The following is a 26,608-nucleotide window of genomic DNA, read 5'->3' on the forward strand; positions in this document are numbered from 1 at the left end:
ATCCGTGGGATTTAAAAAACACATTCAAGTGAAAGGCAATCTTTTAAAATCAACCTGTTCATGCTGAGTTCTTCCTTCGTCCAGTCGAATCCAACCCACCAGAGGACTGAGGGCTAAGAGATCACTCACGTAGCCCACGCTCAGCTCTTCATGGACACAGAGAAGAGGTGCTTTGGGGAATACATAGTAATTGCATCAAGAGTTTGTTTTTGGTAGTCTGAAAGCAGTTAACTTCCACATTGCCCCCGATTTCACTTCCATATGAGACCTTGGAGATGCATTTAGCGTGGTAGATCATCACCAAGGTCTTAATGGGTTTGCTACCAGTCATGAAGCAAAGCTAAAAACTATGGCAACTGATCTGGCAAACGCCTCGTTCTTAGCTGCCAGTAGAGGTTTCTAGTTTGTATAGGAGTCAAACAATACTCCTAAGTATGGAAATGCCTTATCCTTAAACATTTTGTGGTTACAAATACTAAAGGTTTGCATCTTGGTCGAGCTGGGGCCCACCACCATCACATAGGACTTTGTAAGATTGATTGCCACGGCTAACTTGTCCATAAAGGCTACAATTGGTTTGAAAACCCCTAGCTTTTCTTGTCATCAGGACTGCGTTGTTTGCATAGAGTAATATCGGAAACTAACGGGATCCCAAATGTGGGCAGTCGGCCCATACAGTCAGCAAAGCCTGTTCAAGGCCATTAATGTAAAGAGAATATAAGAAAGGAGCTAATATGCACCCTTGGTGCACCCCTTTACCAACTTTGAAAGTATCTGTGTTAGCTGTCTGGCTGAAGTACCTAACAAATGGCCTGAGCAGTCAGGGGCTTGCCTTGCAACGCTCCACCCTAAAAAGGCGTGAGTAAAGTCATGGACTAGTGGTCTACGGTATTTAAGGGGGAAAATCCCCGGATAAAATGGTTGAGCCGATTGGATTGATCACGGTGCCGTTTGGTTCATCAAGCAGGTGGGCAGCTTAGGTTACTCATCCCTGCCTGCCCTTGGATCACCCATCGGTTATGCTCAGAGGTGATAGCCTAATGGCTAGAACGGTCGACCTCAAAGCTGGGGAGCCAGTTTGAGTCTCGGTAGGGATGCTCAACAACCTGTGATTCTGGGCAAATCACTTAATCTCCCCGCCCCTAACAAAAAATAAAAAATAAATAATAAATGTGTCTATCTGTAACACAACTGGCACTCATGCCAAGTGCTCTGATACCTTTGGGTCAAGTTTGCGCTATATAAAACTCTGGGGGGTAAAAACCTGATGCTGTGGTTTGAGCGTGGAGGTCCTGTAAAAAGTAAACAATATTTGGATCCACCCACATCCCTAAAAGGATAACCCACAGTGAATCCCTGTTGACCTTATCGAAAGCAGATGTAAGGTCCATAAAGGCCAGATGGAGAGATTCAGGGCCGGCAACAGTGTGTTTATTAACCACCAAGTCCATGTTCAGTCACTGGTCAGAAGTAGACATTTCTTGCCTAAACCCATATTGCAGGTTTGAGATGATATTATTCTCCCCTACCCAACTTGATAATCTTACCATCAGAACCTGCCCCAAGACCTTTTATGATAAGGGATATAGGTCTATAGTATTGTGAGTTTTCCTTATCCCTCTTTTTGACAACTGGAACTATGAATGAGGTGGACCAAGAAAGGGGGGGGCCCCTCCCTGACTGCCGGGGGCCCTCCCTGACTGCCGCATTTTAAATCTGGGTCAGTACTGGGCCACGGACTGTGACATCAATAAGATACAAGGCTGAGCAGTCATACCATCCGGCTCCGGGGCCTTATTGCTTGTAAGCCCTAGGATACCCTGAGTAACTTCCTCTAAGTTGAAAACCAGGTTTGACCTCTCTTTAGTAAGTGTCTCAGGCACACACGCCTCCACTTGGGGCAAGTAATTATATAGTTATTCAAAATGGGAAATCCACAAACTTAGCGGCAATATGATTATATATAGCAGCGTAGTTGGCTTGAGTGAAACCTAATTGATTGATGATAAACCAGAAGGTCAAACTGCTCTTCCACGTTCTTGACTGTGTGAGATTGACCCACTCTTGTCTTTACGCCTTTTCAGCTCCATCTTGTAAATCAAGATGGAGTTAAAAACAAGCTCTCTATCTCTGGGGCTGGTTTTTAGTCTGCTCTTTAGGGTCCGCGGGGCCTTTGAGCACCCAGAGTCAAGCCAACTAGGGGGAGAGGAAGTTAGGTTAGTGGCTGGGCGGAGTAAGAGCGATGTTACCTTGTTGGAGATGTTCCCAAAAGCTCCTAGGATCGCTTGATCACTAGTGGACTAATCTAAACAGTTGGCAAAATCCTGCATGCAGCTATTAAACCGGGTCGGAATGAAGCGTTTGGGCTCCACCATTGCCCACCTTAAGCGCCTACCCTGTTCAGTTGGACCTAAGGCACCTGCAAACTCAATTGCTCTTAATAAAATAGGCTTCCTACACAGCAGAGTGGGGGAAACAGGATTGTGATCACTGTAAACACTATGTGATGTTAAAACTGGATGTCAATAAAGGAGTTGAGACAAAAATAAAATCTCTAAAGGTGGAACATCTCCTGCCTGTGAAAGTGGGAAGAATTTGCGAGGCTGCAGAGTTAACCATTTTATGCAGGGAGAACACTAAGTTCTTGGTGGGCAGGATGTTAATTAACTCTGTACCTTCTCTTGAATGTTTCATGTGTAAACCATTCTGAATCCTGTAGAAACATTTGTACTCGTATCAACAAGAGGGTTCTCACATTAATGTATATTAAAATCACCAGCAATAATTAAATTAGGCGAGCCATCCTGGCAGAAATTTGGCAGCATTATCCTTAAAACTTGTAACACTGAACCAGAGGAAAGATCAAAAACACGTGAATTCACTACCAATAGGAGATAAATCATTAGGCCCCCTTTAGCCCTGCCAGAGCATGATTCGACAGCCGGGACAAAATAAGCTTTGTATCCCTCCTTAATAAAACAATACAATGATTCTTGTTGGCATATCCCATTAAAATTTCAAATATGTAAGTGCCAGTTCGTATCACTACATTTGGAGGCAAGTCTAGCTATATTACAACTTACATATACTTGAGGTTACTTTGTGAGGCCTCCTAGAAAATGGACTGAAGGGCTATCAATAGAGAGAGTACCAGGAGTGTGTGACAAAGCATGGGATTCCAGTCAATCAAGCAGCTCAAGTTGTACCCATCCTTAAAAATCTTAAGATTTCCGCCACTGAGCTGTCCAATTACCGCCCCATTTCTTTGCTCCCCCTTCAAAGCAAACTTATTGAAAAACACATAAACAAACATTTGTCCGATTTTATTGAAACCTCTTGATGCCACCCAGTCAGGTTTCCGGGCCGAACACAGCACCGAGTCTGCCTTAATTGAGGTAGCGGACAATATCAGAATGGCCCTGGATAATGGTCAGGCAGCACTGCTGGTGCTGCTTGACCTATCGCGGTGTTTGACACCATCTCGCACCATATCCTACTGGAGAGACTTCAGGGCATTGGAGGACAGGGGGTTGCAACTAAAATGGTTGAATGACTTCCTTACTGACAGAACCCAGACAGTTACATTCGGAACTTTTAGATCGAACACCACCAAAGTTACAAAGGGGGTACCGCAGGGCTCATGTCTGAGCCCCACTCTATTTAACATTTATGTTACCCCCTTGGCCAAATTTATGAGGAACATAGGGTTCAGTCCCATCTCCTACGGGGACGACACCCAACTCCTCCTTACCTTCGATAAATCTAACCCCAATATACAAATCACCTTTTCTGAGAGCATGAAGACCATTGCCGCCTGGATGAGGACCAATTTCCTCCAACTGAATGCCGAGAAATCGGAGATCATGCTGTTTGGAGGAGCAGCCATAAACTGGACTCCCAGGTGGTGGCCCGAGGCGTTGGGCGTGGCTCCCACTCCCAATGAAGTAGCCAAGAATCTAGGATTAAGAATCAACCAAATCTCACATTCGATGCCCAAGCCACAACAATTGCTGGCACCTGCTACCATTCAATCACGGAAAGAAGCAGCACAGACAGTGATTGAAGAGCGGAACAGTGAGGACATGGATGACGACGCGGGAGACTACCCGGTCCACTATGTATTCACAGTTGATCAGCCGCAACGGAAGAGACGACGACTTCCACTGTGCAGAATCAAGATCCACCACCAGAATGTGAGAGCCACTATTGACACTGGGGCCTCGATTGTACTAGAGGCTGCCAATGTATATAATCAACTAAGCCAACGCCCACCACTACGCGAGGCAAGGATCAGGGTATTTGCATATGGACAGAAGACACCAATCCCTCTCCTGGGATGTTTCAAGACTGAGCTGCGACACCAGGACCTCAAGACCCCCAGCACAGTGTACGTGACCAAGAAAGGAAGCGGTATGCTGATAAGTGGACAATCAGCAGAAGAGCTGAGTCCAATATCATTCGCCATGGCGGTACAAGATGAGGAACTAGAGGCCATCATGGAGGAGTTCGAAGACATCTTCAAACGTAATGGATGCCTGAAAGGGAAAGAAGTCTCTCTCCACATTGACCCGTCAGTCCAGCTGGTGGCGCTGAGGCACAGGCGCATTGTGTTCCACCTGCGAAAGAAGGTTGAAGAAGAGCTGGAGGTACTGGAGAAGCAAGGGATTATCGAAAAGGTCAGTGGGCCCACCCCGTGGGTGTCCCCGATCGTAGTGGTACGGAAACCGATACAGCCGGGGCAAGTCCGCATCTGCGTTGACATGCGCCTCCCAAACGCCGCGGTGAAAAGGGAACGTAACCTAACCCCCACCATATACGACATCTTGTGAGAACTGAACGGCGCAAGGTGGTTTTCGAAGATGGACCTCCGGTCCGGCTATCACCAACTGCCACTACACCCGGACTCCCGATACATCACCACCTTCTCTACGCACGTCGGTCTCAGGAGATACCGATGCCTCAATTTCGGGACCTCGAGTGCCAAAGAGGTTTTCCAAAACACCATCCGTGAAGTCCTCAGCGGGATACCAGGGGTCTTAAACGTAAGCGATGACCTACTCATATACGCATCGTCGATAGAAGATCACCATCGTAGACTTCGTGGGGTTCTCCAGAGGATCAGAAAATCCGGATTGATCGTACACAGAGAAAAGTGCCAGTTTTTAAAGAACAAGATCAGTTTCTTTGGCTACACGTTCTCGGACCAAGGAGTGGCCCCAGACCCCTACAAGGTGCGAGACGTACAAGAAGCCCCTGCACCCTCCAACATCTCAGAAATAAGAAGTTTCCTAGGAATGGTGAACTTTTGCGGGCGTTTTGTCCCATATTAGTCCAACCTCACAAAGCCCCTCAGGGAACTGACGAAATCCTCCACCGCATGGCAGTGGGGCCCCGAACATGAACAAGCCTTCAAGGATATTAAAGCAGCCCTGTCGGCAGACACGACACTGTCATACTTCGACCCGACCCGATCCACCAACGTTGCTGTGGACGCCAGCCCATATAGGTTCAGAGCCGTGCTCGCACGGTTGCAAGGAATTGGAGAGTGGGCCTCGATCGCATATGCGAGCCGCTCCCTGACAGACACAGAAGCGAGATACTCGCAAATAGAATGAGAAGCAATCGCCATCCACTGGGCCTGTCGGCACTTCAATGTCTACGTGAACGGCCATCCATTCACAGTGTTCACAGACCACAAACCCCTCATCCCCCTGTTTCAAGTGTCAGCATCCAAACCTCCACCGAGGATTGAAAAATGGATCCTTCAACTGCAGGGGTATGACTATCGAGTGGAATACAAACCAGGCTTGTCCAATCCAGCGGACTACCTTTCGAGGCATCCCAGGGCGGCCACCAAAGCGGAAGAAGAGGATGCCGAAGACACTAAAGAATATATCCGACTTGTATCGGAAAGATCCCGACCACTTCCCATGAGTCTCGAGACCACTGTAGAAGCCACCCGGAGTGATGAATGCCTGCAACTGGCCATAATTGCAGTCCAATCGAATGACTGGCGCCCTGTTCAGTCCACCATGACCAGACGGACACCGCAAGCAAAGACCGCCCTGGAGTCAATTGTGCGGGTCAGGGATGAACTTTCGGTCGACAGTAGTGGTTGTCTGCTCCGAGGCCCTCGACTGTGGATCCCATTAAGTCTGGCTCAACAAGCAGTAGACCTCGCACACCGGGAACATCAAGGCATGGTAAAGACCAAGAGTCGTCTGAGAGCCAAGGTGTGGTTCCCAGGGATAGACCCACTGGTTGAACAAACAGTCAGAACATGCTCATGGTGCCAAGCATCGGTCCAACCGGATCTCCCTCACTCCGTCATCACTGAAGAAAACCCCCAACAGCCATGGGAGTGCGTGAGTGTGGATTTTGGACACCTCCCGGATGGACACTATGCACTAGTGATCATCGATGACTACACAAATTACCCCAAAGTCGAGATTGTGGGAAGTCAGACAGCCACGGAGGTCGTTACAAAATTTGAGAAGACCATTGCTCCCCACGGAATATTCAAAGTGGTGAAGATAGACAACGGTCCACCCTTCCATGGACAAGAGTTTGCAGACTATCTCAAGGCCTAGGGGATTCAGCACCGGAAAGTGACCCCGCGCTGGCCTCAAGCAAATGGGGAAGTAGAGAGGTTCATGCTTACTCTCAACAAACTAATACGCATCGCGCATGCCGATGGATCGCCGCTCGAGAGGGCCATATACAATTTCCTGAGAGAATACTGTTTGATGCCCCATCTCACGACCGAGGCAGCTCCATGGCCGGCAAGCATGGGCCGAGTAGTGCGAGACACCATCCCGCATCACCCAAACTGTGCCCTGTCTCAGATTGACGCTGGAAAGGTCCTAGCCAACAGGACCAGCTCCAATGACCAGGCCAACGCTGACCGACGAGCCCGGATGTCAGTCATTCAAGTAAGGGACAGAGTCTGTCAAGGACGGGTACATTGGGAGCAAGTTCCGGCTTCCATTCGAACATAGGCCCTGGACAGTTATCCGCCGAACTGGCACTATGATAACAGCCAGGAGAGGAACCGAGGAAATCACACGCAACATCTTTCTTCAAAAAGGTGCACGCCGGAACTCCGGACCAGCAATTGTCAGACAACCTGGACGCCAGACCACGTCACCCGCCAGTGGAGGAAGGCCCAGATGGTGATCAAGGGACGACCCCCACTGAAGATGTAAACCGATCCGACCAGGGCACCCCTTCCCTGCCGGGAACACCAGTTGGAGGTCTGCCAAGTTCCCCTGTGAGAGCCCCTGAGAGCGAAGTCTCTCAGGGAATTACCCCGCCATTGCCATCATCATGGGGAGAGCACTCCAGAAATGGCTGAGAAGAAACCCGGCTCCATCCTCCCGACTGGCCGACTTCATGGTGTGACGGACCTGGGACTGGAATTTTAGTGACTGGTAACAGATCTACTTGATCAACGTTTGTTTGTTGTTTAATAAAGATTGGAAGGAATGTAGTGTTATCCGACGCGGGATAGCGGTGCAGTCTACCCGCGTCAGAGGTGTTACGTTAGCGTTGGCGCGTGTCGTCACACGCCAGCTGTAAATAAAGGTGCGTGGCCCGGGTAAAGCAGTCAGGACCACGCAGAGGACACAACTAGTTGCCTAATGTCCTTTGTGCGGCGGCGGCGCTAATGATATGCGTGCACTTGGTCCTTAGAGCTTCACAGGGGGAAGACTTAAAAATAGCCATTTTAGGATCTTGCACATTGTTTCCGAAGCATTGTTCCAGGGGATGAAGTAAACCCTTAATCAGTGTGCTTAGTTTGACTGCAAGATTATCCATGGAGTCTTTGGTTGCACTATTAATGACCGATTCTCTCAAGGTTGCAGAGACCATAGTGGGTGGATTTCCAGGATGAGGACCTTTTGCTGCAGGCAATTCCCTTTAGCGTGCTGGCATGCAAGGGTCTGGCGCTAAATCTGCCCCTGAACAATCCCGGGAGAGGCTCCCGCTTATATGGCGGCTGTCCCATCATCTGCACGAGTTTCAATAGGGCGTCTTTCCACTACACCACTCGAAGGAGGAATGCTGACGATGGGAGCAGTCCCTGACCCAGTGGTGTTAACTGCTAGAAGAGAACCGGGATCGGAAATACTTGGGACCTAAAAGGGATGAGAAAAATCCGACCTCCCCTGAGATGCAAGTACTTCCTCCACATTAGAGATGTCATTCTTCAGAACACCCACAAAGAAATTATGGATAACTAGACTTACCTTACTGGGATTTAAATATCCACGGGTCTTTTTGGCAAGCTGTGTCGCCTCCGATGGTGGCCTTGTGTTTTCCCAACCTGTACTTGATGGATTGTACAGTCCTAAGGGGTTAAGAAGCAAATGTTAGAGAATTGACCCAGTCTGGCGCTGTGGGTTTGTTATGGTGCTTGAAATGCGTTTTCAGCTGATGCGAGGTGGCGCCTCCTGGTGCAGAGCAAACTGGGGCTAGAAGCCCTACCCAGAAAAGCAAGTGCGTCCCGCGCTGCAGGTTTATGATGGCCGTAAAAATCGCAATATCAGCTGGTGCGAGGTGGTGCCTTCTGACGCGGTGCGAACTGGGTCAAGTAGTCCCTCAAGTGACCCCCCCCCGCCCCTGCGAAGCAAGTGCGTCTATTTTCTGTTCTTCCAGTTTCCCTTTATTTTTATTTCTATATTGATCTCTAACTGCTGCTGGTTAGGCAACCTACATTTTGTGAATTTGTGTAAGGGCATGTTCATTTTTTATGATTTGTATATCCTGTTGCCTGTATAATTTGATACGAAACTGACAGAAGCATTCAAGTTACAATCATACATGTTGATTTATTGTCACTTTCATGACCCTTGGACATTGATTTAGTGACTTTAACTCGGAGAATAAACTAAAAAATATGTTGTGAATTTTATACTCCTAAATCATCAGCACTTAATCGAAAGCACGCTTCTCTATTTTTTCTGTAGGAATTTCAAGGTGTTGTTTTGAAGTATGTAGTCCTTGTTTCCTTGTAATTATGTCATATTAAACTACAGTTGCTTTGCAAGTATGTAATATGGCCCATTTTATCAGGGAATCATTGATAAACCGTAATTGAGTGACAAATACTTATTTAATTCACTATTGAAAACGTTGGCAAGCATTACGCGCAATGTGATTAAATGTGTACTTAAGTAGAGCAATCACTTGTAATTCGAAAGAGGTAAACCACACTAACCTAAACATGTCTAGTATTTACTTTATTTTAATTAGTCCCTTTTTTTTCTTTCAGCCGTGTGGTTTTACCTTGCTCGGTGGAAGAGGTATGTCATCTATATATTATGATATTTTCGGTATAGAAATCCTAGAAACAAAGTATTTCTTTGGCAGTTTTCATTTGCGGACCTTTTCCATTGCCTGCACATGTACTTTTCACTTGCACTGCTACCTCTGTCATCTTTTCATTTTTCACCCATGTGGCGTGCATGTATCCCCTACAGACATGTGTTTATTCTTGGGATGATAATGACTCCTCATTTCTTTGAATTATGTTGTCAGCAAACTCCCTAAGGACATGTATCGGAGGTTTAGGAGGTAGGGCTGCGCCACGAAGCTAATCTTCAGTCTTCTTTAACACTTTGTGTGCGATTTCACTTTTGTGGGCAGGTATATCACAGGTTTGTCGGTTCATCAGCGTGTGCACTGTTATAAATTTGTTATGACCATTTGCTGTTCAATAGTTCAAGACACAGGGCCATTTTATTATATGTACAGTGTTTGCAACTTTAATGTATTTCTGTTCTAGCCCACAACACTAGTATCCAAAAATGTACACTTGGGCCCTGATTACTACTTGAGCGGATCACAATGAAAAATGCCCTAGCTTTCGTAACAGAAAGTTTAAATTCTATTCATGAAGGCGAAGATTAGGCTTTTCTTTATTCAAACAGCAGCCATGTTAACTAACAGTAAACGACAAATGACTTAATTTCCCATGATCCCTGGGAAACTATGAAGTTCTGGAGAAAAACAACTCCATCCAATCAGGAGCCTCCCGCCCCTGTAAGTGCGTTGTCCCTCATCGAGCCTCCTCTTTCTTCCTGCGACAAAGCCGACCGTGGAATATTCTCACTCCTCGACTGTGAACGTTTTCTTTTTTCTTTTAAATTTTCTTTTCTCTTATTGAGAATACCAAATCTGCAACAGCAAGTATTACATGGGAAGGTCATAAATAGAATCATATCCAATAAATGAATGTCAGATTTAATAAAATGGCCATCCAGCGCAATATCAAATTTATCCCCAAGATATAGTGCAAAGAGTTATCTTACCACACAATACAGAATATAAGATTAAGTCCTGAGTCGAGCAAATGCATCTTCAAAGACTATTTACAGAACAGTGATCTTTCCTATCTAAAAATCCTCCTACCACTGATAAGAGGCCTCACATTCCAGCAGGGGTCCCCATATCCTTTATCCCTTTGTTTTCGCTTTTTTCCCCTTCCGCTCGTAAAGTGCCTTCTCTAGTTTAAAAATAGATTAAAAGCTCCTCTCCATTGATGAAATGTGGGAGGCAACAAATCCACCCATGCAGAAGCAACACATAATCTAAAGACTGCCATTGCGATAAAAGTTAGTTTGGCACCCATCCCTTTGGATGCGTCATCAATACCCAGCATCATAACTTGCGGTGACAGGGTGATATTCTTTTTAAGGATTTAATTTAGAAATATTTCAATTTCAGATGTAGGTACATTAAGACAGGGACATGTACAAAACCTAAGAACCAGATCTGCATTTGGGTCTCGGCATTGCGGGCATCTGATACCAGCCATCAGCCTCCCCACCCCCGACTGGCTATCTTTGCTTGGGTAACATAGTTCAAAACTAGTCTTCTAATGTTGGGTTTGCAAATTAAGTGAGCACAAAAATGTGGTCCACATGTCTAAAGATTCCAGAAGGCAGGAGATTTCCACCTTCACTCTTGCCCGCCACTTGCTTTCATGCTTTTCTAAATCATCCGGGATCCCTTCGATGAGACAGCCATATATTTGTGATATTGTGATATCCCCCTCGTCAATATTTCCAATAGAGGCATCGCAGCAAGGCCCGCAATGCCCCCACCCTTTTTCAACAGAAATTCCATGAGCTGTAAATATTTTAAAAAAACACGTGCTCCAATGTTAAACCTAGTTTGGATCCCTGCAAATGATGCAACATGTTCGCCCGAAAGCAGGTCTCCCAGCCTGCCTACACCGGCTTCTTCCCATTTCGAGACTCATCCATCATGAAATAATCCAGGCAGTGGCTGTTCTAAAACAGATGGGTATACCGACTATACCTCCCTACCCCCAGCTTCTTCGTGATCCCCGTCCAATTCCTAAATTCCACCGTCATGATCTTAAATCATGGTCTTTTATAATAACTTTGTTAAAATATTTTAGCAAACAGCAGTCCTCATTAATAATTCAAAAATTGATGGAACATGCCCCTCTTCCGGCTCTGTACCTACCCTATTATCAAAAAGAGGATACAAATATTGCAATACTGACAATAAACAGTATAGTTTAAGATTTGGCAGCGCCCACCACCCCTTTCCCTGGGGAGGCACAAATACCTATTGGATCTCCTAACTTACCCAGAAGATCCGATAAATCTAGCCACAAGCATGGCTATACTTTTAAACCAGGCGTTTCCAAATTCAAGAGGGATTGTGCGAAACAGATACAGTAATTTTGTGGGAAAGATCATTTTATCTAAATTTCACCTTCCCATAATAGAAAGATTATACCATCTTCTGAAGTCCTTTTTAGATTTTTCAATAACTAGGGAGAGGTTCAGTTCAACCACTTTTCCCAAATTGGAGAAATAGTGACCCTTAAATATACGGCCTGATTCACCACTCGACTATCACTGGTGCCTGTAAATCGATTCACAATTATTTGCATCTCATCCTTATTTAATGCATACCCGGAGTAGGCTCCAAAATCTTCACTTATTTTTTCGATTGTATAAAGAGCTTTATCATGGTCTCTTGTAATTATTGCGACATTGTCTGTATAGGCTAGTACCTTAGCTTCCCACCCATGTAAATATATCGGCATCACCTCAATAGGAGCTTCCACGTCACACATTAGGGGGTCTATATATAAAGCAAAAGGCAAGGGGGAAGCCGGACAGCCCTGCTTTGTACCTCATTCAATGTAGAAGGGCTGAGATTCCTGCCCCATAATCTGAAGTCGAGCTACTGGATTAAAATACATTACCCAAATTGCTTGGGTAAAGGGTCCCCCTAATCCATAGGCCTCCAAGACTCTCCACCGATATTCCAATGACACTCTGTCGAACGCCTTCTCGGCGTGCAGTATGACAGCTACCATCGGTTCTTCCAGATAATTCGTAGCATCGAAAAAAGCAATAACATGCCGCACATACTCCTAAATCCCCCTCCCTGTAATAAACCTGTGCTGCCAAATTGATATTAATCTGTGAATAATCTGGCCTAGTCTATTTGCAAACATTTTGGCATAGAGTTTTATGTCACCGTTTAACACATGATTGGCCTATAAGAGCCTAAATCCATAGCTACCTTGCCCTTTTTCAAAAAACAATATTGGCAGTAGCCCATGAGCCTGGAGGGGGCTCTCCATGCCGTACCCTCTAACTCTGGCAAATCAACCAACAATTCAGATGTAAAGGTTTTATAAAATTGTAGTGGAATCGAGTCGGTTCCCACAGCATTTCCGTCTGGCAGGTCCCGAAGTGCTAGCTGGATTTAATCTAGGAAGCATAACATATACTGATCTAAAGCATCAGAACATGGTGCAGCTGAGGCTTTATATAATTTGGCATAGAATGCCCGGAAGGCATCTCTAATCTCTGCTGGAGCTTTCACACTGCAACCATGCCCATCCGTGATTTCACTGATGTAGCCTTTCACATGCTTTTGCCTTGACCTGATCGCAAGCACCCGCCCCACCTGTTCATTATATTCATAACATTCCTGTCTTCTGGCTACATATTTCTCTCCTCTCCTATTAGCCATAAATTCCTTCAGCTGAGACCTAATTATAACTATATGGTTCACAGCAGGGGACACAGCAGGGGACATTTCTCAGCCAGAAGACACAGCATCTGCCAGGTCTGCCTCTACCTCCACTTGTTTTTGATACAGTTCTCTAATCTCGAGCTGAGTGTGCTTCTGTTTCATAATACAGAAGCTTAGGGTTTCCCCTCTTACACAAGCTTTGAATGCATCCCAAACACCACCTGGTGGAGAGCTGCCCTTACTGTCTTTAAAGAATTCAGGAATCCATCTTTTCATATACTTTATATACTCTGAATCGTGCAAAAAGCTCTTAACGAAGGTCCATTTCCTAAATGGCCTCCCCAATCCCTCCAAAACCAGCTCTAAAACAAGAGGGTTATTGTCCGACATGAGCCCAGGATGGAGCTATATCCGTGCTCCCCCCCACCCCCTCAAATGAGGGCGATATTAAAAAGTAATCCAGTCTTGCGAAAGTTTCATGAGGAGCCAAATAATACGTAAACCCAGCATCCGATAGTTCCAAATTAGCCCAAATATCAATTAGCCCAATTTCAGTCAAAAGATATTCGAAGTATCTAAAGGCCTGTGGTTTGCAGACGTCATACTTCCCTGTATTCACCCTTAGCCCCCCTTTAGGCCTGTTTAGATTGAAATCCCCTCATAAGATATACAGGGCTGGCCAGGTGGTCATCTCTGTTGCTAAGAAGTTAAACAATGTGAGATCATCTATAATAGGTGCGCAGAGTGAGCAAAGTGTAAAAGACCCCAAGCTATACTTGCATTGCACCATCACCCATCTCCCATGCTTATCTGAAGCCTTGCATCCGCAGCGGATGGTATTCTCTTTTACGAAGACTGCCACCCCTTTAGTTCTCACCTCCTGAGGCGTACAGCAAAGAACTAACAATCCCAATGTGTCCAACAGGTCTTTATGTGCCCAGGCCACGTGTTTTTTTTTTTTTAAGACAATAAATATCCGCTTAAAAATGTTTTAGGTCCTCTTGAATCCTTCTCCTTTTAGTAATACAGTTTAACCCACAGATGTTTACAGAAACAATACACAAATTAGCCATCCCCCTGATATTGCTCACCACCTACATAGTCAGTCTTCCATACACTCTTGCCCATCCGAGACCTATGACCCAACCACATTATTGATTCATTTACTTACTAGGTATTTAAGTCTCAAAATCATTGATACTTTAGCAGTCCGATCCATATAAATGTTTGCTGTTTCTCAACTACCTTGAAACCCTGACCTGACCAGCCTCTCCCAAAGCCACCCACCCACAACATCCCCCGCCCCACCCACTCCCCCCTTACTTCCTCATCCCATCCATTAGAGGCAGCCAGACCACAAACAGGGTTGGAGTGAAGGCGGCTTCAAAAGGTGTCACTGGTCCTCCCTCCCCTACCACACCCCTCCCACCAGAGGAAACAAGTAAAAAAACAAAAAAATAAGAATTACCAAAATCTTGCTTGATATCACAAGTTATCAGTCCAATGTGTCACCCTCGTACCTAATAGGGCCCTGTGGACAGCTTCTCTTCAAAGCAAACTTTAAGCATACATCCAGCAGTCCCTAGGGAAGTCGGGGATATTATCCAAGCTGGGACACTGGACTTTCTAACAGCTGTATCAACCAATAATTCACTCAGATATCCTCATGCTTGAATCTCTGAAGAAAAAAACCTGATATTGCCCCTTGCCAGGATTTTCAGCCTGGCCGGAGCCAGTAATTGGGCTTTAAACTCTGCATCCAGAAAAGGCTTAATCAACTGGCGGAGCCGCCATCTGTGTTCCACTGTTGTGAGACAGAAATCTGGGTGGACAAAGAAGGAGGAACCCCAATACTTCCTTCTAGCCTCAGGTTGGGCTTTCTCAAATATAGCTTGCCTCAGCAGGAAATTGCTAAAGAAAACCCATATTGCCCTGGGTTTCCTCAGTTCCTCCTTATCCTGGCCCTTGCCATAGTTATGTACATTCATGGGAAATCTGTGCGCCCTCTGTACTTTCTACATCCCAATTTTCCAAGACAGTTCAGGGAATGCATTTTTCAATAAGTCCAACATGGAAGTTCTTATATCCTCTCCCTCTAACCCTTACTCTATTCCAAGGAAGCAGATGTTATTTTGTCTCTGCCGATTTTCAAAATCTTCAAGCTTCCACATCCAAGAGTTGTGCATCCTGGGACTTAACTTGGTCCTTAACCTTAATAATTTCTGCCTTGGCCACCTTCTTTTAAGCAGTTAAACTTTTCACCAATTTCAGTGCGGGATTTGCTAACATTTGTGATAGCCCCCTCCAGCTTTTTCGTTGCTTGTCTTGGTTTTTTACTATCTGCCCGGGTCTCGGCGCGGTGCTCTTTAATTGACTCCAGGATCAAGCCCAGAGAAGGGCTCATGGCTTCTCCTCCCAGCCCTAATTGGTCTAAAGACTGTAGGTTTGCAGAGACATCTGTATAACCCATAATTCTTGTATGTGAATAGTCACATTTTACCTTGTACTTGGTAGGGTTTTTTGGGGGATCCATGGGACCTCTATGCCTTTTACGGGACCTATGGCGTTTCAGTACTGTCTCTGGCACTACTCTGATGCTTAAATCTGTTAAGGTGGTGCTAGATCCATCATCGCTCAGATTAGATTTAGAGGCATCCGAGCCTGAGCCATCTGTCAGAGAAACGTTTTTTTTCCATCAGCTCCTTCTGCCATATTATTTAATGAGCTCCCACCATGCTATCTGATACTCCGTACGGATCCTAGGTCAAGTTTAGCACTTACCTCCTGACTTAAAGCATTGCAACTTCCGGCACTCTCCTACGCCCCCGGCTCAACGGATGTGGACCCCCCGCTCCCGTTGTTAGCCTCTGCGCCTGTTTCTTAGAAAACAGCTCCACTCCACTGCTATTATCAGCCAAACTGGGCTCGATAAAAATCTGGTATTCCCCTTGCACAGCCGGGGGGCCCTGGAGGGTTTGGGGGGTCGAATTAGCCAGTGTATCTTTTATTTGAAAGAATTTTGTCATTACTGGTTGTGGAGTAGCGGAAGAAGCACATGCATTGCCCAGTTCCAAGGTTGCAGCAGACGAGGATAGGGCCTTACAACTTGGGAATATGAAGAGTCTCCTAAATTCTTCTTTCATACTGCCCCCAAGCTATTGGGCAAGTTTTTCACTGTTTGCAAATCAGTGAGTTTACCTGTACCAGCACCATTACCTGGCTGCTCATGGATCTGCTCTGTTCCCTGCCCTCTAACTGCCTGCCCTGCTGACCGTGTTGAAAAACAGTCCTTCTTACGGGGTTGTTTGGGAGCTTTAGGAGCCATTACGATGAGGACTGAAGCAGCCTTGTGGCACCAGTCCCAAACCCAGGAAGACCATCGGTGAGTACCTCTGGCTGGCCGTCCGGCCCACTTACTGGGAGTGTCAACTCTCCAAGAGCAGCCGAAACCTCGGAGCGAAGCCCCTGGAATCCCCGAAGATCCCAAAGCGCCACAGCCAGAGCTGCAGCCATAGAAGAGCTGAAGCCTTCTTCCTGTGTGGATTTCTTGGCTCGGATATCACCACCGTTGCAGTCATTCCTCCTCTGGTGAAAGAGCGGATGAGAGGTGCGGACCGTCGCACACCCTTAAGCAGTCACCAATTTGCCTCTTGACCTATTTAAAAGTTCACTCCTGTTTAGAAGTCAACCCTGGAAGATTATATTCCTGTTTGAAGACTCCGAACCTGTATGTCCGAAAACATCAATGAATACAAAGCAAAGGACCGTGGTTTTCTGCACAAACCAAACCGAACTAAGCAATAAGTCATTACAGAGATCCGGAAATCATTTTTTACTTATGCCCAGATATAGATCCAGTAACCCGACGGATCATGATTCATCAGTGGGCAGGCTAATCCTCGTCTCTGTGTCCTTAATAGAATTGAAACTTTCCGTTACGAAAGCTCGGACATTTTTCATTCTATGTTGGGACACAGAGGTGAGGATTAGGCTAGTTCAAAGCTTATCCATCATCAGAGCCGGAATGGAGGAGACTGGCTTAAAGTAGTACCTCTTGAAGGTTGAATCTGACGACCAGTCTGCTGCATTCAAAATATCCTCCAAGCGAGCTCCTAACAGAAAAGCTTTTGAGGCCATTGCGCCTCGAGTTGAATGCACGCCAAAAACAATGGTATCAAAGCCAGCCTCCAGCATAATCCACCTAACCCATCTCGCTATGGTTGGGATGAGAGTGCCTTAAAGGGTTTCCTCAACACAATCAGCAGCTGCTTCTTCCCTTGAGGCCGCAGCTCTGCCGTCATTACCTCATAGGCATTAATGCACCTCACCACGCACAGTTTGATAACCTCTTGGAAAGCTGGGTAAGAAATCACCCGAAATTGGCACTTTCTACAACGAGTGACATGGAAGGTAACCCCATCAGGAGTGAAGGACCATCCCGTAACATCTCGGGCTTTGACGTCCAACACTCTCCTGCAAGAGATGAGACACAAAAGCATGGCCAACTTGGCCTATAGTTGCTTACGAGAGAGAGACTTACTGCTTGGCCATCCTGACAATAAAATCAATACCTTATTCACATCCTAAAGGATGGAATATCTAAGTTCCAGTGGGAAGTGATCCAGTGAAGCAGTTTCCGGACCAGCTGGTGCTCCCCAGTAGGAAGTCCCGCCACTGTAACGTGGCTTGCCGAGATCGCCAACCGAAAGGTATTGACTGAGCGATAAGCCATCTCTTCAGAGGCAAGGGAGGCTAGGAAGTTGAGAATGTGGACAACGTCTACCCCCACAGGATCCGAACTCCGTTGCGGACACCAACCCATCCTGCAAGACCAGGCGGTATCTCTTAACTGTACAGTCTGCCCAAGTGCGGAAGACGAGGTCCGCTGCACTTCTAGAAAGGCCCAGGACTTGCCATTGAGACTGGTAATCCTCCACGCCATAAGCGGGAGACAGTCGCTCATCACCAGAGGATGAGGGTTGCCGACGGATCGTTCAGGAGATGAGGCAATGGGAGTAGACAGATTGGAGAATACCAGGAAAGTTCCATCAGAACTGGAAACCACACTTAACTTGCATACCGGGGTGATCACCACCAGATCCTCCCTCTGTCGGCACACTTAAGTCGTCAACCTCATGATTAACAGGTGAAAGGCATAACCCTGTTCCGTTGCCCAATCTTGGAGGAAGGCATCGGTTGCCACTACTACTGGATCCGGTCCCAAACTGAAGTACTGGGAGGCTGGAGATCCAGGGGTGATGCAAACATGCCGATTGTGATGGGGCGCCAACGTGACTGGAGAGACTGAAACATTGGAGGGATCAATCTCCAAAGGTTCGCATCCTGAAGATGGCGAGATTGCCAGTCCGCCACCTGCTTGGATGAGTCCATTAGATGCTCTGCCATTACCTAGACCTGATGCTCCTAGCAGTACTCCCAGAAGTTCTTGGTGACATCCGCGAGGGTCTTGGAACGTGTGAGCCCCAGATGATTGATGTCGCAGACCTCCACCACATTGTCCATCTTGAGCAGGACACAAGACTGTGCCCAGTCTTTGGCCCAACACCAGACGGCAAAGGAGCCCGCCATCAACTCCGGGCAATTGATGTGGAGTGATCGTTCTGCACCAGACCATCCACCGCAGTTGGTGAACTCTCCACAACGTGATCTACAAACTGAACTGCTGGTGTCCAACTTGATCACAAGGTCTGGTTGAGAGGCAGAAATGGCACGCCTATTCTACACTTTCATATAGGAGAGCCACCAGTTGAGCATCTCCTTGGCCTTGTAGTCGCATGTCAGCCCACGACGTAGGTGGGATGCCTTGAGGCTTTGTAGGGCCTGAAAATTGAGTGGTTCCGGGAAAATGGCCTGGATCAAGGACGTTAAGAGACTTACCACCCTGACGATTTTGCACAAGCAGGTCTGCAGTTTTGTTAGTATCCTCTGCACCTCGTGTCAGATCTTCATCAATTTCAGGGATGGCTGACTCAGTGTGGCCTAAACAGAATGGATCATGAAACACAGTGTCACGGGGTCGAGGTTGACTTGGGGGAAGAGGTACCTTACTTCTCGACGCTTATAGCAAATGAAGTCCTATTTGTTCCTGCACCTGCCTGTGCCTTTAAATTTACGGGGTCCCAACAACCAAGAAGGAGGCAGTCCGCAGACCCTTTTGATGGACACAACCCCGTCCAATTCGGATGCGAAATGGGGTTGACGAATCTAGAAAAGGAAGCAGCGAGCAGTCCTGAAGGTGGAGAGAGACCCGACAGAGTGGAAAGATGCCGGGTAAAAACAGCGCATGGAGTCCAGCTGGGATACCTGTTCCCGCGGAAAGCCAAGAAGCCCTTCCTGAGAAAGAGGAGATGCCAGGAGGCCACCGGTCCCGCGATGCGCCCCACCACGCTCCCAGAGGAGCATGGCTGACTAAGGTACGACTCCGCATGTAAGGGATCACGGTGAGTTGTGGGGGAGCAAAAAAAGTAAGGGGAGGAAGATAGATCTAAAGCTGGAAGCAAGGCCGGTGACTTAACCGGACTTCACTTGGTGGTGGTGCCAGGAACATCCTCTATAGTCCTGGTTTCTTTTCTTTTCAGGTGATACCTCCCTCACCGATACCCTATTCTACTGCCTTCTACCGACTTCCCGGCGGTCACCTGTGGTTTTCTTTTCTTCCTCCGAGGGTCATTATCTCTACCGGTGAACCAAGCAGAACCCCGACCTCCTGAGAGAAGAGTCTACAAACCGAGGCCCAAAAACCCAAGGAAGGAAGGACCAAAAATAAAAGAAAGACTTGTATAGCCCTCACTAATAAAAGGATTCTCAAATAGAGTCATGTATCGTGTTGTCTCTTTCTGAGGTTCTCTCCCTGCCCCCTTACATCCTGGTGACACCCAGAAAGGTGATTGAACGAGAGGGCACAAGACTGGATATTGCTTGGTTGATAACTAACCCCCGTAATTGAAGGAGCTCCACCGCTGTACGCAGTTGGCGAGAGAGGGTCAGAGGGCACTGGTCCATGAAGAACATGTTGTACATGTACATAATCATCTGCATGTCCCCTGCCCTCAGGCGCTCCACCACCGGATACAGAACCTTGGTGAAACACCACGGTGCCGACGACAGGCTGAAAGGAAGCGAGGTGAACTAGAAAGTCTGGTTCCGCCGGTGGAACTGAAGAAACTGGCAATGTAGGGGGAAAATTGGGACCGTGTGATAGGCGTCCTTGAGGTCCAGCTAGACCATCCAATTGTTGGGACAAAGGAGGTCGCAGAGCAGATGGAATCCCTCCATCTTGCAGTGGCGGTGTACTGACCACTCTTTGAACTCTTGAAGGTTTATCACCAGCCGTTGCCTCCGTACTGTTTCTGCACCAGGAACAGATTGCTTAAAAATCCAGAGTGACATGGGATAGAACGTTCAAGAGCTCCTGCACCTCACGTTGGATGAGAACGGCTTCCTGAACTGAGAAGAGGAGTGGACTGGGAGGGGACCGCTGGATGGGGGCCCCATAGAACTCCATGTGAAACCCCTGCTCCATCTGCAGCACCCAGGTGTCGGCTGTCAGAGTCACCTAGTTGTCCATAAACTGCGCCAGCCGGTCCCCCAAGCAAAAGCATGAGATAATTAAAGAACTCATTGCGGGAGGAGACGGATCTACCGCCACGGGGATCACTGCACAGTCCTCTGTGACCTGCTCGCCCCTGATAGGGTAGAATCCTCCAAATGTGAAGAGTCTTGCCACTGTTTTCTCTGGTAAGGATGGCCTCTGCCAGAGGTGGACTGAGAGGAACAGCCAGCTGAGCACCCCCTACCACGGCCGGCCCTGGAGAAAACATGTGCATTAAAGATGGCTCTTCACCTCCTACAGACCCCTTTCTCTACTGAATCAAGATTACCAGATCTAGCTAAGGTTCTTGCAACTCGGATCTCCCTATTGGTGGATCAAATTATATCACCTTACCAAACAGGATTCGTCCTGAATCGCTCCAATTCTGTTAACTTGCGCACACTCTTCGCAGTAATTAATCATGTAACGCCCAAACTTCCAGCTGCAGCTATACTACTAGATGCAGAGAAAGCTTTTGACTCATTTATGCAACCTTGCACAAACTCAGTATCCCTCAAAACTTTCTGAATCTTGTTCGCCTATTATACTCCAATCCCGTTGCCCGGCTTCGCATAAATGGAAGCATTTCGGATACATTTGAATTGTCACGGGGAACCAGACAGGGCTGTCCATTGTCACCACCACTATTTATCATTGCAATGGACCCACTGGTTCACCATCTAGGACCGACACCTGCAACGCGGGCTCCGCTTCCTTCAAGGCCTGTTGTTGGCGTCACTGTATGCTGATGATGTCACATTGTTTGTTGGCGACTCTGAGACTAACCTCCCTCCCCTTCTTCGGAAGGTGGTGCGATTCGGGGTTTTCTCTGGGCTTGTTATCAATTGGAACAAGTCTGAAATATTTCCAGTGACGGACGCTACGGCCCCGTTTGCTCTCGAGTTCCCTTGTTGGTGGAGTGTCAGTCAGTCAGTCAGTCAAAAATTAACTTTATTTGGTTTATCACAACCATAAAGTGTACATATATAAATTACAAATAGTAAAAAAGATAAAATCATTTTCTTAAAATATTTTTAGTTCTAAAAAAGTAAGACATTGTTTTCCTGTCCCCAGTCTTAAGCTAGTTCGACCTTTGAAAGAAGGGTCTCTACTTTCATCATGAATTTTACCCCGCGGCATATCAAAACGTTCGAGCCCGCACCCATCCAGCTGGTGACAGCCTGCCTGCAAGTGCAGATCTGAAGGGCATTTAGAACTGATTTCAGCAAAGTTCTTCTTTCATCTTTTATTGACTCGCATGTACACATTAGATGGCATAAGGTTTCCGTGTGGTACCCACATAGTCTACATCTTGTTTTTTGTTGTGTGTTTTTCCACGAAGGTATCAAATCTTTAGAGAGGTGGTCGCCCAATCTAAAAGCCATGAATTTCGTTTTTAAAAATAGACAGAAGTGTGCCACGAGGTGAGGTTGCGGTTTTAATCTTTTGTATGAACTTAATACGGTCCATGCGTGTCGACGTTTGGCCAAGATCATTTTGTCTTCTACCTGGGATAGAGCCTTTGCATTCAATTTACAATTGTTTTTAAAAGACGCTTCTTCCAGTTGGCTGTTCCAGATTTCCTCTATTTTAAGGGTTTCTAAGGCTATACGCAAGTCATCACCCCAAGAGTTTGGTTCATGTTGATCGTATTGTTTCTTAATTTCCAGCCAACATAGGTTATTTAGTGATCCTGATTTTGCTGATCTAAGCTTCCAGCACCATTTCGCTAAGACTGCTTTCCTTTGGTATGTTTGGTTTTGCAGGCCAAATTCCAATCGTATTTGTGCTGGAGCTGATCCTTTATAAAGATTAAACACTGATTTATATATTTTTGTCTGAAGTTTATTTAAAATATCGGTTTCTTTTCCATGCCATATTTCTAGCCCATAGGACAGAGTTGGTAATACTTGGGCTGTCATTACTTTTAGAAGATGGTCATATGACGGGCTTTGAAGTTTCTTTTGGAGTGTTCTATAAGCGAAACTAAGTGATTGAGCTTTAGCAACGATGTCTCTTTTTTGATGCAATATGGACATATTTTTGCTTAGTGTAACCCCTAAGTATTTATATGATGTTGTCTCCTCGATATGTTTGTTCTTTGTGTACCATTTAAATGATCGTCTGCTTGAACCCGCCAATCTCACCACTTTCGTTTTTTTGATGTTTAATTCCAGTCCTTCGAAGTCAAAGTACTCCGTTATTTTAGTTATGACTCTTTGGAGGCCTATCGGGGTTTGACTTAAAACCACGATGTCATCAGCATATTATAAGAACTGGATGTATTCGTTGGCCAATTTTGGTGGGTGTCCGATCACATTCCGCAGGTGACTTTCTAAATCTGCGCGGTATACATTGAAGAGGCTTGGAGAGAGCACACAGCCCTGTTTTGGGCCGTTTCTTATTTTTAATTCTGCGGATATTCGTCTCCCATCGCCAAGCTTTACTTTTGCCCACGTTCCGCTGTATAAAGCTATTATAATGTCAATTAATTTCTGAGGGAGACCCCATGTTTCTAGTTTTTTCCACAGACGGTCTCTTGGAACTCGGTCGAAGGCGGATTTCAAGTCTATATAGCACGCTAGTAGTCCAGTCTTCTTTTTTACTGCTCCTTCGATTAGCAGCGCCAGTGCTGAGAGATTTGTTGTGCAACCCATGCCTTCCCTGAAACCAGTTTGGAATTTTGGTACTATTTTGTTTATATTTATCCAATCCCGAAGATGAATCCGTATACAAGATGCGAAGAGCTTTGCCTCAACATCAATAAGGGCTATTAACCTGTAGTTCCCAGGTTCCATTGTACACCCGTTTTTGTATATTGGGTGGAAGATATTGCCCTGCCAGGACTGGGGTATCTTTTTTTCCGTGAATAGTTGATTGAATAACGGTGTGAGGTACTTTGCCCAGAAATCGGGGTCGTATTTGAATAGAGCATTTGGGAGCCCATTAAGGCCTGCGGCTCCTTCCGCGTTCAGTTTTTTATCATGGCGGTTGTTTGTTTTACTGTTGTCAGCAAGGTTAGGTCTTCTAATTCACCATTGAAAGAATCTTCATACTGATCATCTTTTCCGTGTCTGGTTACTACGTCAGTCTGATCTGTTCCTTTTATTATGTATTTATTTATTTCTTTGTGGGGTTGATACCTGTGTGTGTTATACAGGCTTTCCATGTAATGTAGCCATGTGGTTGCACTAATTCCGATGTTTTGCTGTCCGCCCGTTCCTTTTGATAATTTATTTATTATACTCCAGAATTCACTGCTACTTGGTAGTTTGCCCGTCCGTAGTAGATCTTCCCAAATTGTCTCCGTGTACAGTCTTTTCGCTTTTCTGCATTCCTCTTTATATTCTTTTCTCATTTTCGGTATTTAATTGTTTTCTACTTCAATTCCCAACCTGTTGTCTACAGTCTTTATTCTTAGTTTTTTCGCGATTTCCCTTTCTTTATCTCTTAACTTAGCAGTATACCATGGGTCTTTGTTAGAATCTTGTCCATATTTTGCTGTAGTTTTTACCGGAAATTTTCCTAGCACAAGCTTGTGTAAGTTCTCCCATCTTCTTTCTAATGATTGGTTTCCAAAGACCTCCGTGTTTTTTACATGTTCGAACACCCAATCCATTATATCGTTAATTATGGGGCCTCTCCATTTGAGTTTCTTCAGGTTGTATATTTCCGGAATAAAAGCTAATGACGCGGTCTTCATTTTATCTTCAGTGTTTATGATTAAATATGATCTCTTGTGGGAAGTGATCGCTTTCAGGTCCTGTTATTATTTCAAAATGACCGACCATCTTTATTAGATCTTTACTAATTAATGTGGAATCTAATATAGAATTTTTCTTTCCACTCGAGAAGGTGATTTTTGCAGGTTGATCTCCCTTCATATTTCCATTTAGGATCGTTAATCCTAATAATTCCAGCTCGTTCCATATTTTTTGGATATTGCTTTTGTCACCCATGGCTCTATTTAAATTGCAATTAAAATCGCCTGAGATGAGCATCCCATGGAATTGGTGGGCTTTTTGTAAAGTTTTTATCAGATTTAGTAACGTTAATAGTTTTTTTATTTTTGTAGCCTTTTCTGGATGAATGTATATATTTATGATCAATAACTTCCAACCTACTCTGTCTTTACATGCTTTGTTCTCTAGTTTGATGACTTGTATCCAATTCACCCCTAGATCGTTTGTTATAAAAATGGATAATCCTCCCCTTGGGTGCCCGTACTTTGCGATTTTCTCCACCAATACGTGGTGTTCCTCATATCCCATGATTTGTCTCGGAATTTCGTTCCATGCTTCCTGAAGAAGTATTATTTCGAATTTACTCAGAAAGGCTATTGTCTCTTGATCTTGAATCATTTCTTTAAAACCATGAACGTTCCAAGAGCAGATTTTTATTGTCCTCTCTGGTTTCTCGCATACCTTGATGTTTTGCTTTTGATTATTTCGGACTAGATTACTTCCATCAGGATCGATGCGAGTTTAGAGCTAGTGCTATCCAAGACCAATCTTCGTCTTCTTTCGACCCATGGTTCTCTTGTCTTCTTTTTGTACTGTTCGATGATGTTGCATGATTGTTTTGTTTCTTGCCCCCATTAAGATTGAGTACGTTTTTTCAGTTGAATTCTTAAATTGGCAGGCCGTACTGTTTAATAAATGGAATGGATACTTTATAGTCATTGGGAGCTCTAATGTTATTCCCCATCGTGCAAAGTTTGTTCTTGTTGAAAAAATGAGCTCTACTATTTCTTTTGATGCCCAAGTAGTGCTGCTTATTTTGTTGGTGGAGTGATGAACCCCCTAAATATCTAGGAATTTATCTACATCGCAATGCGGCAGACGTGATCAGACTTAATTATAGCCCTGCAGTTGAGCGCTTATCGACGCAAATTGATAGATGGATCAAACTTCCCCCATCTATGGCCGGGAGAGTTGCCATTATTAAGATGGTGGTCCTCCCACGGTTTTAAATATTCTCATCCCTCTCACTACAAAATTCTTCGATATATTGAGGGGCATGTTTGTTAGATTCATATGGAGAGGGGGGCAGACTTTAACAATGCCATATCAACGCGGTGGATTTGGAGTCCCTGACTTTTCTCTATATTTTCTAATAGCGCAGGCACACTACGCCTTTTACTGGTACCACCAGGATGCACAACTGCAATATTTGAAGCTTGAATGGACCCAGGCTCAACCCCAAACACACTGTGCGCTTATTCCGCACGGAATTCCCAGAACACCGTCTGACATACAGACACTCCAATCCAGACTCTTGGCCTGGACACAACATTGCAGATCCCTTCGGAGTGACCTCCTATACTCCTCACAAATACCACTACAATATAACCCATGGCTCTCTCCAACTATGGAGACCCTGACTAAGAGAAGGCTGGCCCGTTGTGGGCTCCATACGCTAGGACAGCTTTTCCGGAGAGCTCAGGCACCATCTGTCCAGGACCTCACAGGAGAGCGGAATGTGTCCTACATGGACCGATTTCTGCTGCACAGAACACACACTTTAATAGCTACGCTACGAACATCTACTGGAGAGCCAGCAGACTGCCCCCCTCACACACTTTCACTTGTTATTACCTACCGCCTCCTGTGCCCATTTGGTTTCTCGACTATCATCTGGCTCTTAATCTTAGACTTAAGTGGGCATGGGGCACGATCTGCTTGGGATAAAGATCTAGGTCACCCCCTATCTGATAAAACATGGACCTACTGCTGTGAATAGATCCAATATGTCTCCTTCAACCATTGCCATACATTTAAATACATACACAGAGCATACATCACACCTAAACTATTGGCAAAAATGGACCTCACAAAACCCCTCTCCTGTCCTAGATGTGCGGCGGAGGCTGCAGACTTCTCCTATATGGCATGGAATTGCGCGCCAGTGTGGGTGTATTTGAACAAAGTCTTGCGCTGCCTTGCCGCGTTGTTGAAGCCAATC

At 45.8% G+C, this 26,608-nt stretch overlaps 1 protein-coding gene across 1 annotated transcript in view; it reads left to right on the top strand.

Moving 5' to 3' along the window:
• Positions 1-26,608, top strand: part of PITPNB (phosphatidylinositol transfer protein beta) — a 463,503-nt gene that overhangs the window by 129,916 nt on the left and 306,979 nt on the right. The window contains exon 2 of the mRNA XM_078667295.1: positions 9,275-9,305. Within this exon, the coding sequence (XP_078523421.1) occupies positions 9,275-9,305 (31 nt within the window). The remainder of the gene's footprint in view (positions 1-9,274; positions 9,306-26,608) is intronic.

This window comes from Lissotriton helveticus, chromosome 11 (genome assembly GCF_964261635.1).
Source record: "Lissotriton helveticus chromosome 11, aLisHel1.1, whole genome shotgun sequence".
NCBI classification, from domain to species: Eukaryota; Metazoa; Chordata; class Amphibia; order Caudata; family Salamandridae; genus Lissotriton; species Lissotriton helveticus.